This window comes from Schistocerca serialis, chromosome 1, assembly GCF_023864345.2.
Source record: "Schistocerca serialis cubense isolate TAMUIC-IGC-003099 chromosome 1, iqSchSeri2.2, whole genome shotgun sequence".
Classification (NCBI taxonomy): Eukaryota; Metazoa; Arthropoda; class Insecta; order Orthoptera; family Acrididae; genus Schistocerca; species Schistocerca serialis.
Window position 1 is genome coordinate 290,112,740 of NC_064638.1, and position 15,568 is coordinate 290,128,307.

Sequence of the window (15,568 nt, forward strand, 5' to 3'; positions counted from 1 at the left end):
TATGGCAAGCCATCCTGAGCTTACATTTCAGCATGATAATGCCCACCTACACTCAGCGAGTGTTTCTACTGCCTGTCATCATGTTTGCCAAAGCCTTCCTTGCCCAAAAAGGGCATTTGATCTCAATCAACCAATCAATGCCGTGCTGAATAACTGCTTACATATGGGCCAGGAGGAACAATACATTATTTACTTGCTAAATTCGTGGAGATCTTTCTCTTGACTAAATCATCCAATTTTTCTAAAGTTGTAATCATTGTTTTTCTGTACATGTACATCACATCTACTGATTTCCATCCCATTTGGATAATTCACTTGTGGTGCATCATTTTTTTTTTTTTTCTTAGAGTGTATGTTATCAGCTGGGTAGTGCATACCTGAAGAAACTGATGGAGTCTCTTCCTCATTTTTCTTTGGCCATTATCTAGGCTATAAATGGTGTTACATGGCACTGATGTGATGACTGTTTGTCCAGCACATACCATAAGACCGACCCATTAATGAAGCATAAGTTTTCAATACTTCACTGCTCACTTGATGTAGAGATGAGAATTACTGCTTTCCTTCATTGAGTAATTTTGTTAAGAGTCTAGAACTGTATTAAGAGAGCAACAGAGTTCAAAGTGTCTGACCATCCAGTTTTTGGTATTCCTTCTTTCTCTAAATTACTTCAAGCAATCTGGGATTTTTCCCTCAAATACTCTATGGCTGTCACCTTTCCCCATCTAAACTCCAACCTTCCTTTCTTCTGAACCATTTTTTAGCAAAATAATGAGAATTTTTGGTATGTGTTTAGTGGGTGAGTCACTGAAACTTACATTGCTGAGTGACACATTGTTATCCTGAGTAAATCTAGTACATCTGTATTTGATTGTTTGTATTTTTGTCCTATAATATTCTTAATTACCTCACTGAATTCTGTGGTCAGTGATGCCACTGAATCTTCAATTATCTTTCTGCTACTGAGAGGAACTTTTCAAAAATGGTATTTATCTTGCACCAATCATTTTACCCTTTCACTAAATAATTAACATGCCCTCACATGATACTTCCTGATCGTAGAAGGTTTTTGGGTAAAATTAACAACTTTGTCTTCTTGTTGAGCTGAGAATGTCTGATTAAAAGGAACAGCTGAGTAGAGCACTGCTTAGTCAGTAAACAGGGCTCTCTTGATGAAACTGCAATGATCTGAAGGGTCCCTCAGCACCCATCTGTGTCACTTTCTTGTTCTTTTATTTATTTACTTTTCCCAAATTTTCTGTGTGTAGCAAAATGTTTGCTATATGAAAACCACAGGCACAATTGCATTTTTTATTGAAAAACATTTTTTCAGTGAGCAGAAAAATATTATGATTGTTAATGACAGTGAGAAATTCCATGCTTCTGCTATGTAACAGTCGTAAATCAAAAAACTAGAACAACTGATCCAAAAAAAGACTTCAGTTCTCATTCCTAGAAAAGATACAGTTTTTTGTTTTTTGATTTTGATAGAAGGGTACTGGACTACCAGGGCTTAAAGGTCAATTATGCAAATACTATCAACCCCAATTATGCAATGACTCATGATGAGATGACCAAAGTGTTATCACTCCCAGGCGCAATCATATTGTGGTTGAGTTATATTCCAGTTACAGGACACAAAAGCCTTAACTGATCTGAAAATAAAGATAATCATAAAATCATGTTAATGTTATATTACTACCTCTACATTTTCATGTATACTCTGCAAACCGCTTATATGCAAGGCAGAGGATATGCCCCACTATATCATGTATTGAAGTTTATTCCTTTATAGTCATGTATGGAGTTCAGGAAGAATGCTTCAGTGCATATTGTGATTAATCTAATCTTGTCTTTGTTGTTCCTTCAGGAGCTGTACATATGGGGCTGTAGTATATTACTCAATTACCCATTTAATACTGGGCCTTGAAACTTTGTTAACAAGATTTGGTGTCGTACTGAGCCAAATACTTTTCAGAAGTCAAGAAATACTGCATTTATCTGACTGGTGTGATCCATGTTTTTCATGGTGTCATGTGAAAAAAGTGAAAGGTTTAATATGACTCAGGTTTCTGGAACCCATGCTAGTTGGTGTTGAGCTCAAAAAACATTCTAAGTTTCTACAACATGTGGTTGTCTAAGTTACTGGATAATAGTTTTGTGAATAATTTCTGCTACCCTTCTTGTAGACCAGTGTGACATTATGAAGTGAGTGGTTTATGCAGTAGTAGGCTGAAGTCATATGTAGACATGGACTTTAGAAGAAAATAATAGTGTGGGTTATATGTATTAAAAGGAGAGTTAATGAGAAGGAAGACTAGTACTTGAGTTCTGAATACCTATCTACTATTAAAAGTAGAACTAAGTGGAAAGAAGGCAAAAACAGAGTGCTAAGTGATGTCCAGACTTTCAGTGTCTGATACTAGGTCTTGATAATTGATCACCAGCATTCTCAAGAAGTTAATGTCTCAACAGAACTGCCAATAAAAAATTAATATTTCTGTTTTCAAAAATAAACCCTCAGTGAATCTGACAGCATGTAGACATTGAGTGACAAATGAAGTCTACAAACTTTAAAAAAGGAACCCTATTAAGTAATGCAAATTTCAGGCAGTTCTTAGTTTTATTTGAATGTATGCTTTTGTGAAATTTATTATATCCCGTGGTCTGATGAATTTCTAACTGAAACCCAATCTTTTGTCCTCATCCATGGGGGAAATCTTCAAAGGAAGTTGTAACTTTTTCAAAGTTCTTATGCACATCCTGGTTCACTACTACTTTTCCATACTAAGGATTAACATCCACCATCTGGCAATTTGCCTATGAGACATCTCTGTCAGCTGTCTATGAACTTCCAAGTTAAAACCTATTTAATATGAGCAGTAATGTTATCTGGAATTTATGTTCCTGAGTGCAAATATTCTGATAAATTATAGAACCAGTATCTACTAAGATACTCTTTTATGTAATTTTTCAGTATCTGGGAATCTGCAGTTTTTTGCCTAATGTCTGCTGGAAACCTGTTAAAGACTTTTGCAGGAGAATATAAAATACCATTCTGAACATTAGAAAATAATGCAAAACCTATGTTATGGAAATTATTTTTGCTCCTTGTATTATAGTTGTGGACTTCATTTCTGTTTAGCTCTTTAATGAGACTGCAGATGCTAAAGCAAATGACAAATGTAAGAGAGTTGTGTATAACTAAACTTTGTTAGCATACTTAGTTTATAATTTGGTGTTTTCTGCTGTTTTACCATTGAATACCAAAATTCTCTCCTTCAAAGTGTAATTTTAATTCTATGTGGGCTGATGATTATTACATAAATTTTGAAATTTTGAGTTATTATATATTTGTTTCACAGCCTGATAACTCTGTGAGAAGAGATGTTGCACAAAGTGAAAACAAAATATATGAAACTGAAGGTATGGTCGAAGAAAAGCAAGAGTCCCAAAAGAAAGCACACAATTCAGTAAATATGGTAAGCCCAAAATTTATTGTGTCTTCATCCATTTCAAATATATTGCATTTGCTACTGCAGCACTGCACTGTTTTATTACATTTCAGAAAGAAGAGAATGGAACTACAGATATGTCAATGCTGAAATTTTTAGAAAAGGAAGGTATTAGTTCTTGTGGAATCCATAAAAATGGTAGCTTGCAAGGAGAGATGCATCAAGAACAAGAATATGTGTTGTCATATGAAGATACTTTCCCATCCTTTCAGTTTTCAAATGCAGATATGATAAAGGAAGTTGACAATGAAGTCCTTAATTCAATGGAAAATATGACAACCCTTGTTCCTGTCCCTTTACATAACACGTTCTCTGATATGCAAAGTTTTGATTGTAAGTCATCGAACATAAACACAATGGAGAAAGTAGTGTCTCTCAAGTTACATGAAGATGGATTTGTGCATTGCGAAGATGATTTTACATCATTTCAAGACTTCACAAAAACCAAGCTACCTAAGGTATGGAAATAATTTTATGGATTTCTGTATTGCATGCTTTTGATTTGGTACTACTGCAGTGGTTTTCATGACAATTTGTTGACAGTATTTTAGTTGCAACTACAGCTGAAATTGCATGATAGCAATATGTTCCAAAAAGCTGTGCAAGAAAATGAGATTTTTCAACGGATCATATCTCAGGTTCTATTGATCACAAATATAATGGGTCAAGTGTTTTGGATATCCTTTGGTCCAGAGAACATTTCTATACATATTAGAAGCACAGATATACTGTAGCTATCCTACAGTAGAAGGTCAAAATTTTAACGTTACACACGTTCTCCAGTGTGGGAATATTGAGAAAACCACTTCTTCCTTTTGATTTAGTTGTGGTGTAGGTTAGACCTTAGGTAGCTTGTAAAAGTGTTCCTGAGAAAATGTGAAAAAACTGTGATTTTTAGATGTGAACAATTTTTGAACTGTGGACCACAATTATCTAATAACTGATCAATGGAAAATGGCTCAAGTATTAAATGTACATTTTCTTAACATTCAGTTAGAAAGACCATTTTCCTGTTTTTGATAATCTGTATTCATTTTCAAGAAACACCTAAACATCGATGATTTTTGGTGCCAAAAGTACGTTAAGACTTTTTTCAATATTATTATGCATTAATGAGATCCAGAGATTCAAAGTTACCATACTTATGCATGTAAATTATGTGCATAATATGCAGTCTGAGGCCTAAATGTAGTTTTAACTGGTGTAATGAACACATATGAAGTGTCATAGGGTCATCACAAGGGTTTTGAGCTCACCAAACCGTTTTTAGTCAGTACTTTTTCACCAATGACATTTTATGTCATTAGGCCTCTGTATAATGGGCAGTTCATCCTTATACAAATATGCTCATAGTGGTACTTCAGTGACAAAAAATAGACTAAGATGGATCTTGACATGCTTGAAAGGAAAAATTCCAAAAATTATGTAAAACTGGAAAGACTACAAATTTAGTAAATTACTTTCTCTAGGACATTAACTCTTTTGGGATCCAAGTCATAAGCTGGACTTTTTCATCAATTGTGATCGATGAGCAAGGTATTCAGAAAAAAATGTAAAGCTAAACATTTTGTGTTAATCTTATATTATGCATATTTATTTGTTGTTTATATGAGTCAAACTATATAAATGTGTCAAAGTACATAAAAAGCTGTCAAAACTTTACTGACCTATAAAACGCATTTTATATATGAAGGGAACCAATAGAAAAATGCCCCTGTTGGAGTACAAAAAAGGTTAACAGGCTCCACTTTAAAAGACTGACAAAAAAATTGAGAATCGGCTGCCTCAATCCTCATGCTGCCTTCTGCACCAAAAAGTTTGTCGTGTAAATGTGTTAGCACTGTTTTTGTGCTGAAAAAGAGAGCCAGAGAAACAGTGATGCTGGAAGAGAGAGCAGACAGAGTCAGTGGGAAAGAAAGAGAGACAAGAAGTGATGGTGAGGGAGTGAAAGTGGCAGTGAAAGAGAAAGAAAGATGGAGGAAGACAATAGCTGTGAGAACTAAAGAGAGGAGACACTGATGGTTAGTGAAAGACAGTGGCAGTAAAAGCAGAAGAGCAATGGATAGAGATAAAAGCAGCAAGAGAGAGAAGAGACAGTTGTTGAAATGAAAAATACAGATGTGTGGACACCATACATAGGCTTTGGGGGAAGGGTGGGGAGACTCACCTAGGCCTGTGAGCAACATGTAGGTATAGGGGAAAAAGAAGTAGGACTACCAAGAATTTTTTAACTGCTGAGGTATAATGGAGACAGTGGCAATGGGAAAGAAATACAAATGGAGAAAGTGTAAGTGAGAGAGGAGACAGCAGCAGTTGGATGCACTGTAAATCAATGGGAGAATAAAGGAAACTGTGGGAGAGAGACGTATATAGACAGAAGCAGTGAGAGGGAAATGCTGAGTATAAATGCTTATCTACAGAGACAGACTAGGTGAAAGGAATTAGAATGTTTTCTGTTAAAACAGTGTGAATAAGTTTGTGTGTCAAACTTCCTGGTGAGGAATGTGGAATGAATATTGAAGCAGCAAGTTCCTCATTTTTCTGTCAGTGTCTTTTAAAGAGGAACATATTTTCTTTTTGTGCTCCAACAGGATCATTTTTCTGTGGTTAAATTTCTTGAATGACAAGAATCCATTGCTCTGGCAGTCATAATTGGAACCAGAGTATCCTTTTATTTTGTCTTTCTGACTACTGCACAGTTTTGGCTGTGTAGCTATTTTCAAATGAATGGAGTAACTAATCAAACAGACATAGTTATGTTACCATGAAAGTTTATATTGGTCATGCATTGTTAAAATAAAACTGGATGGCCAGCCTGTTAAAAACAAATATGCCATTTGTTATTAAATACATGTGAAAATGGCTATGCTGCCAAAACTATGCAGCAGTGAAAAACACAAAATAAGAGGAATTCTGACCCAACTTCTGACAGCCATAGTGGCCAATTATTGTGAACCAAAAACTTGTGTTGACAGTTCCTCATGTAGACCTTACTGTTTACAGCAATAGTAAGCTTAAAATTTATTTATGCTAAATGTTGCTGCTACCTGATTTAGTGGAATTATATTTGTTGTTATACTATCACATAAATTAGAATCAGTGTTGTACTTCTAAGTAAGCATCTTCAGCTCATTGTTATGGCTTTGTTTAACTTTGAAGATAGTGAGAAACAGGCTAAAATGGTACAGAAACTTACAGTGCAAAAGGAAAAAAAAAAGACAAAACTACATGTGTAAATGGAATCATTGAATGAGGAAGCTGATTCCTCTTTTCCTTTGTATGATGTATGGTTGGTAGCTGGACTCAGAATCTGTTGTATTGTAGACAGAAGAACGACATTTGTTTTGATGACAAGCACTCAAGTTTTGGTATCTCTGTGTTTTTCCACTTATGATTCTATAATTTATTGTATAATAATGGAATAATCCATCATGTGGACAAAATATCTTTTTTATTTATTTACAAGGTCTGTTAAAAAAGTTCCAGAATTTTGTCCATAAAATTTTTCTATGCTTACCTTTTACTTATTGTGCATGGTCACCTTCAAAATACTCTCCTCCACAACTGATACATGTACCCAGTGCTGTTTCCACTTGCAGAAGCAGTCTTGGTATTTCTCTTGCTGGTTCACACAAAGCACAGTCTTTGAATTTTCTTTTATCTCACCTATTGCTACAAATCCTCATCCTTTCAAAGGGGTTTTCAATTTTTGAAATAAAAAAAGTCTGCAGGGGCCAGCTCTGGAGAGTACAGAGGATGAGGTAGCACACTGATTCCATTTTTTGTGCAATAGTCGTACACCAAAAGGGATGAATGCGTATGCGAATTATCATGGTGCAAGAGCCAGGAATTGCCTTGCCACATTTCACGCTGTTTCCTTCTCACATTTTCTTGCAGGCATCACAACATGTCCTGAGAGTACCACTGATTGACAGTTTATCCATGTGGCATGAATTCATGATGAACTAATCACTCAAAGTCAAAGAAAAGTAGTATCAGCATGGCTTTAACATTTGACCTGTCGTGATGAGGTTTTTTTGGTCTTGGAGAACCTTTCCCAACCCATTGTTAAGATTGAACCACAGTGTCAACATCCCATATCTCATCAATAGTTTTGATTCTCTTAAGTAACATCTCGTTCTCACTGGCACAATCCAAAAACTCTTCACAGATTCTGATGTGAAGGTCTTTCTGGTCCTTACACATGTGCCATGGGATGACCTTGGTGTCAACATAATGCATTACAAGATTCTGTGTTAGGGTTTCATGACATGATCCAACTGTAATGTTACATTCTTCTACAATCTCCCAGACCATCAATCTTCGATTGACATTCATAATTTCATCCTGAACAAGGGTCATCTTTAACTTCCACCTGGCCTATGTAAAACATTTGTAACACTGAGTATGGCTTAATCACTCATCATAGTAGGCTTCCTGCATCATTTGGTGTGTGTCTGTAAAGATTTTCTTGAGTTTCACGCAAAATTTAATGTACACGTTTCTCGTCTAACTCTGCCATCTCGAAATTCACGAACTGTGAAACACAACATTATGTTCAATACAACATTTGTAATCTACTCCTCCCTCCTTTGTTGTTGCAACTGTCTTCATGGTTAAGTAGTTTCAGAAGATTTGAGAGGAGTATGATTTACAATAAACTTTTACTTATCATCTTTCGTTAAGCAGTTGGCTCTAGTTATTCATGTCTAGGAGTTTCATTCTTGAAGCTGAAATTTTCACATTTTAGTTTTTCATGGTCCAACTGATCTAAATAAACTTTAGGAACATATATGCAGAATTTTTGTTTTTTCAATGTTTATTTGCATCACATTTTACTATATCTCACTATCTTTTGAATTTTCACATTAACAAACCCGAAATTACACTGTTCATATAAAATACAAAAACCTAGAAACAACTAAAACAAAATAATTTATTTTCACAGATTTTAGCTTGAAATATGACACATTGTGTACAAAATCATATGATTTTTTAAAAAAAGAACAGCTGAGATAATACTGATCTGTTCAAAATTTAAAAAAATTCTGGTATCGACTACTTCTATCTAGAAAAAGTAATGCTAGAGGAGGATGTCCCTTTACAATATTCCCCTCAAAAAATTTCGAAGCAATGTGTTTACAAGGTTTTGTGACCTACTATAAGGTTTGCCAAACGATGTAAAAAATGACGCCATAAGATAGAATACAGATGATAGAAGTATCTTATACATAAGATATTACACAAAACATAAGAAAAATATCTACTACACAAGTCATAATTTATACATATATCAGGACATGGCATTCTGATTTTTAGATGTGTGGAACATTATATCACAAGACAAATTATACAAAGACAAAACTACAACATTACAACACTAAACTACAGAAATAAGTGCAGACACAATGAAAATCACTAGAATTACAAATTGCAAGTTTACATCTATAAATTCACATCTTAAAAATCTTCAAAAGAGAAGAAAAAAATTCAGAACCTAAGTGTATGGCAAGTGAGCTGACTCTAAAAACTCACAATGACAGGTATAGAGCAGAAAAATATACTCAACTATGAGTAGGGATATAGCACAAAATCAATCAGGGTATGCAAGGATATGTTAACTCATGAAAGGAGAAAATAATACAAGAATATTAGGGCCGAAGCTTACGATGTGGGGATCACCCCATGAATCCAAACGATACTGAGTACAGACCAGAAGACACAACAAAATGAATAAAGTTCATAATAATACATCAATAAGTCCAATCATAAGTAAAGAATAATTAAAGGAAGCATCTAGCCTTAATCATTAGTTACACGCTCTCCTGGAGTACACACACACTGTCACAGTCACCAGGGGTACCCATAACAGAGTTATACATGAGTTTTCCCACAACTCAATTTCCAACGAGATACAATATTGCAGTACACAGGATAAGCACAGGTAATCAGAAACATTTGAATGATGACATAATTTAGTACTTGAGGACCGAACTCAGTGTCTGATATCAGAAATTTATACATCTTGTTATACTGTCTATACTAGTAAATGCCTTCCACACTATTTGCTAATTGTTCATACAAGCTAACCTATGTACATAGGGACCTAGAAGATTCATTTACAGCTGATAAGAAATACACTACTGGCCTTTAAAATGGCTACACCATGAAGAAGATGTGCTACAGATGAGAAATTTAACTGACAGGAAGAAGATACTGTGATATGCAAATGATTAGCTTTTCAGAGCATTCACACAAGGTTGGTGCCGGTGGTGACACCTACAACGTGCTGACATGAGGAAAGTTTCCAACCGATTTCTCATACACAAACAGCAGTTGACCAGCGTTGCCTGGTGAAACATTGTTGTGATGCCTCGTGTAAGGAGGAGAAATGTGTACCATCACATTTCTGACTTTGATAAAGGTTGGATTGTAGCCTATCTTGATTACTGTTTATCGTATCACGACATTGCCACTCGTGTTGGTCGAGATCCAATGAGTGTTAGCAGAATTTGGAATCGGTGAGTTCAGGAGGGTAATACGGAACACTGTGCTGGATCCCAATGGCCTCGTATCACTAGCAGTCAAGATGACAGGCATCTTATCCACATGGCTGTAACGGATCGTGCAGCCACGTCTCAATCCCTGAGTCAACAAATGGGGACGTTTGCAAGACAACGACCATCTGAACGAACAGCTCGATGACGTTTGCAGCAGCATGGACTATCAGCTCGGAAACCATGGCTGCGGTTATCCTTGATGCTGCCACACAGACAGGAGCGCCTGTGATGGTGTACTCAATGATGAACCTGGGTGCACGAATGGCAAAACGTCATTTTTTTGGATCAATCCAGTTTCTGTTTACAGCATTATGATGGTCGCATCTGTGTTTGCTAACATCACGGTGAACGCACATTGGAAGCGTGTATTTGTCTAGTCATACAGGCATATCAGCCAGCATGATGGTACGGGGTGCCATTGGTTACACGTCTCGGTCATCTCTTGTTCACATTGGTGGCACTTTGAACAGTGGACATTACATTTCAGATGTGTTACAACCTATGGCTCTACCCTTCATTCGATCCCTGAGAAACCCTACATTTCAGCAGGATAATGCACGACTGCATGTTGCAGGTCCTTTACAGGCCTTTCTGGATACAGAAAATGTTCAACTACTGCCCTGGCCAGCACATTCTCCAGATCTCTCACCAATTGAAAATGTCTGGTCAAGGGTGGCCGAGCAACTGGCGCATCACAATATGCCAGTCACTACTCATCATGAACTGTGGTATCGTGTTGAAGCTGCATGGGCAGCTGTACCTGTACACGCCATCCAAGCTCTGTTTGACTCAATGCCCAGGCGTATCAAGGCCGTTATTACGGCCAGAGGTGGTTTTTCTGGGTACTGATTTCTCAGGATCTATGCACCCAAATTGCATGAAAATGTAATCACATGTCCATTCTAGTATAATATATTTGTCCAATGAATACCCGGTGATCATCTCTATTTCTTCTTGGTGTAGCAATTTTAATGGCCAGCAGTGTACGTAATATATTGGGAAGTTAATCCCCCTACTTGAATAAAAACATTTACATGGAATAACACTGTCCATGGCAGTGGTGACATTTCTAAACAAATAGTTCCATGAATTCTTCATAAAGGATAATTTCTTGGCTAACAATTTACAAATCTCAGTCACAACACTGATGAAGTTGACAGATGCTTCAGTACATTACCATATCATGTAAATCGACTGGACCAACAAGGTTGCAGCCATACAGGAGTGTGGGAATGGATCCACTCACATCTTTCAGTCTCCTCTGCAGATTTCTTATCACATGCTCTGGCAGATAGGTAACTTCCTGTCTAGCTTTCACCTCAAATCCTGCAACACCATTTTGTGTACTAAGTATGCTGTTCAATACCTCCCTAACATCACATGGCATATGCTCTGCCTACTTATACTGGAAAAACAAGTGCACAGGGTTTGTGTTAGAAAGGATTAAGAAGTGTTCACATATGAAACTTTAATAAACAGAGCTAAATGCAATTAAAAAATGAACTAGTAAGGTGATATACAAAGGTTTACTAAGATACTATTCCTAATTTTGCAGTACAAGATATGAAAATGTATTACTAGATATTTAATGGCATTGTCCCTTTTCAAAACTGTAAAAGGATATACTCATTTAGAATCATGGCATATATGTATCAAACTCTAAAGCACAAATCTATTACAAACATAATTATATATTTGTATGATTTTGCAAAGGCAGTGTGATGTAGATTTAAACTCAGAACTTAAGAAATCACATCATCTTCCATACTACATTCCTGACAATGGAGAAAGAAAAGGAAACAAAAAAATTAGATACTTATGGATTATGTCTGTAAACTTTCAGTTCAGTGATACTGCATAATCTGAACAATTTCTTAGATTTAGGATACACAGGTCTGTATGCATTAGGATGGAGATATTCAAGAATTTTCAATCGTCCTATATAAATATCCAAAAATTTCTTTATCTCAGATGTCAACACTTTAGATTTCTCTTTGGCTTTCACCAACACAAGATCTCCTACCTCAAACTTCGAAAATCTGCCTTTACCATCATGTCTCTGCTTCCTCCTATCCCCCTGCTTTTTCACCATCTCCCTGACACACTCTTCTCTCTCTTTCAGTGACAGAATTTTACATGGAGGAAACTCAACATCCTCAGAAATAAAGTTAGCTGGTCTGTGACTAAACATGATTTGAAATGGTGAAGAACCTGTTGAAGAGTATTGTAAGCTGATCATGATATCCTCAGAATCATTGACATAGTCTACCCAACTGGTATGATTCTTACTACAATATGTTCTAAACAGTATTCCAATTTCTCTCATATATCTTTCTGCAGGGTTACTTGACAGATGGTATACCGAGGTTAGAATATGCCTTATATTTGTGTGATCAACAAAATCTTTCCAAGCTTGTGATTGAAACTGAGAACCATTTTCAGATAAAATTGTTTTAGGAATACCCACTTAATGAAAATATGTGTTTCAAACTTAGAAATGATTTGCTTTCTGTTAGCTTTATTAAGAGGAATCAGCTTTATGAACAACAAAAGTACATTAATGACCAAAAAAACATAACAAAATTCATTCTTAGACTTAGGCAAAGGTCCATATGTGTCCACAGACATGAGATCAAAGTTACTATTGGGTGGTACGTTTTGCATTTGGCCTCTACTTGTTTGATTACTTACCTTCACTCTATGACATCTGTCACAGATGGTGATCTTCTTCTTCACTCTCTTTCATATGTTATAAAAATAGATGTTTTCCTGAATCTTTTGTCTACATTTGGTTGATGCACAATGACCAAAACTCGCATGTGTATAAGTAATTAAAGAATCAGTACTTTGTTCCAGCCAACAAATGAGCACCCAAACCTATGTCACTACTGTCCATCATAATACAAAACAGAAGAGACAAATCTGGTCTGAACAATATCTGACTTTGACACGACATCGAAATCATCGTGACATTCCTGTTTCCAATGCCAAATAGTAGTCTTCTTCAAAAGTTCACACAGGCATGAAGCATTCAAAGCTTGGCTGTTACCAAATTTTCTATAGAATCTCGTTAACCCAAAAAATTATTTCAGCTGTTTTTTGTTGCGAGGAGTAGGAAAATTAGCAATAGCATCTAGTTTCTCTTTATCAGGAGCAATTCCTTTCTCAGATATAACATACTCTAAAAATTTAACTTCTTCCACACCAAATTTATACTTACCTATTTTCAAAGTCATACTTCCCAACCCCAGTTTTGGAAACACATCTCTTAACAAATCCAAATGTTTTTCTCAAGTTTTTTCAGTGACCAAAATGTCATCAACATACACAATTAATTTTGAGCTCACTTCACTTCCCAAGACGGAATCCAGAGCTCTTATGAATTCAGCTACAGATCCATTTAGCCCAAATGGCATCATACAGTACTGAAAACACTTACCTCCATACAAAAATGCAATACACTTTTTAGAATTAATTTCAAGTAGGATCTGGTGAAATCCAGAGATCAAGTCCAAACTACACATGTATTTTACATTATCCGATTTGTGTAAGAACTTGTCCATGTTCCAGGATGGCCATTCTCTCTGATAAGAAACTTATTAAGATGTCTAGAGTCCAAAACAATTCTCACTCCAACATTTCTATTACTTACCACAACTAGTAGAAGCCAACCTCGGGGAAGATCAGTTTGGATTCCGTAGAAACACTGGAACACGTGAGGCAATACTGACCTTACGACTTATCTTAGAAGAAAGATTAAGGAAAGGCAAACCTATGTTTCTAGCCTTTGTAGACTTAGAGAAAGCTTTTGACAATGTTGACTGGAATACTCTCTTTCAAATTCTAAAGGTGGCAGGGGTAAAATACAGGGAGCGAAAGGCTATTTACAATTTGTACAGAAACCAGATGGCAGTTATAAGAGTCGAGGGACATGAAAGGGAAGCAGTGGTTGGGAAGGGAGTAAGACAGGGTTGTAGCCTCTCCCCGATGTTGTTCAATCTGTATATTGAGCAAGCAGTAAAGGAAACAAAAGAAAAATTTGGAGTACGTATTAAAATTCATGGAGAAGAAATAAAAACTTTGAGGTTCGCCGATGACATTGTAATTCTGTCAGAGACAGCAAAGGACTTGGAAGAGCAGTTGAATGGAATGGACAGTGTCTTGAAAGGAGGATATAAGATGAACATCAACAAAAGCAAAACAAGGATAATGGAATGTAGTCTAATTAAGTTGGGTGATGCTGAGGGAATTAGATTAGGAAATGAGGCACTTAAAGTAGTAAAGGAGTTTTGCTATTTGGGGAGCAAAATAACTGATGATGGTCGAAGTAGAGAGGATATAAAATGTAGGCTGGCAATGGCAAGGAAAGCGTTTCTGAAGAAGATAAATTTGTTAACATCCAGTATTGATTTAAGTGTCAGGAAGTCATTTCTGAAAGTATTCGTATGGAGTGTAGCCATGTATGGAAGTGAAACATGGACGATAAATAGTTTGGACAAGAAGAGAATAGATGCTTTCGAAATGTGGTGCTACAGAAGAATGCTGAAGATTAGATGGGTAGATCACATAACTAATGAGGAAGTATTGAATAGGATTGGGGTGAAGAGAAGTTTGTGGCACAACTTGACCAGAAGAAGGGATCGGTTGATAGGACATGTTCTGAGGCATCAAGGGATCACCAATTTAGTATTGGAGGGCAGCGTGGAGGGTAAAAATCGTAGAGGGAGACCAAGAGATGATTACACTAAGCAGATTCAGAAGGATGTGGGTTGCAGTAGGTACTGGGAGATGAAAAGGCTTGCACAGGATAGAGTAGCATGGAGGGCTGCATCAAACCAGTCTCAGGACTGAAGACCACAACAACAATAACCACAACTAAAGGATTATTGTAACCATTCCTATTTCTGTCAATTACCCCCCACGTTTCCATTTATGAATTTCTTTCTCAACATCTTTCCTTTTTGAAAATGGTATATGATATGGTCTGAGAAGAAAGGTTTATGATCTCTACAGTAAAGCATGCAGTGATAGCGTTTCACTTTCCTTTCACTAAACACATTTCTAAACTCCAATAACAAATTTCTAAGTTGTTCCTTTTGTTGGTCATTAAAAGTTGTAGCTTCCCACTTTAGAATCTCCTACACTTTCAAAATCCTGATTCCCAGTCTCATCAAAATTTATATTGTAATAAAACATCCAGTATTCATGTTGGTTGACAATGTTTTACAAATAGTTACAACTTTTCCCACAGTTTAAAATACAGAAATTACTTTTCATGTAAGTATTACTTTTAGGTTCCAAAATAAAGAATTCTTTAGCATTCCATCCAAAACAAGCCTCAAATTTAAATATCCAATCCATACTGGGAATTATATTTTCTACCAGGCTAGGGATCACTAAGTATACATGTTCGACGGTTTTATCTTTGATATTAAAAGTTAAAAGTACCTGAGGTTTTAGCAATTTGCTTTGCTTACTTGTAGCTCCTCTTAC

The 15,568-nt window shown here is 36.1% G+C and overlaps 1 protein-coding gene across 1 annotated transcript in view; it reads left to right on the forward strand.

Annotated features, from left to right (window-relative positions):
• Positions 1-15,568, forward strand: part of LOC126467022 (uncharacterized) — a 40,008-nt gene that overhangs the window by 13,357 nt on the left and 11,083 nt on the right. Inside the window, exons 3-4 of the mRNA XM_050096434.1 lie at positions 3,366-3,482; positions 3,569-3,973. Of these exons, the coding sequence (XP_049952391.1) occupies positions 3,366-3,482; positions 3,569-3,973 (522 nt within the window). The remainder of the gene's footprint in view (positions 1-3,365; positions 3,483-3,568; positions 3,974-15,568) is intronic.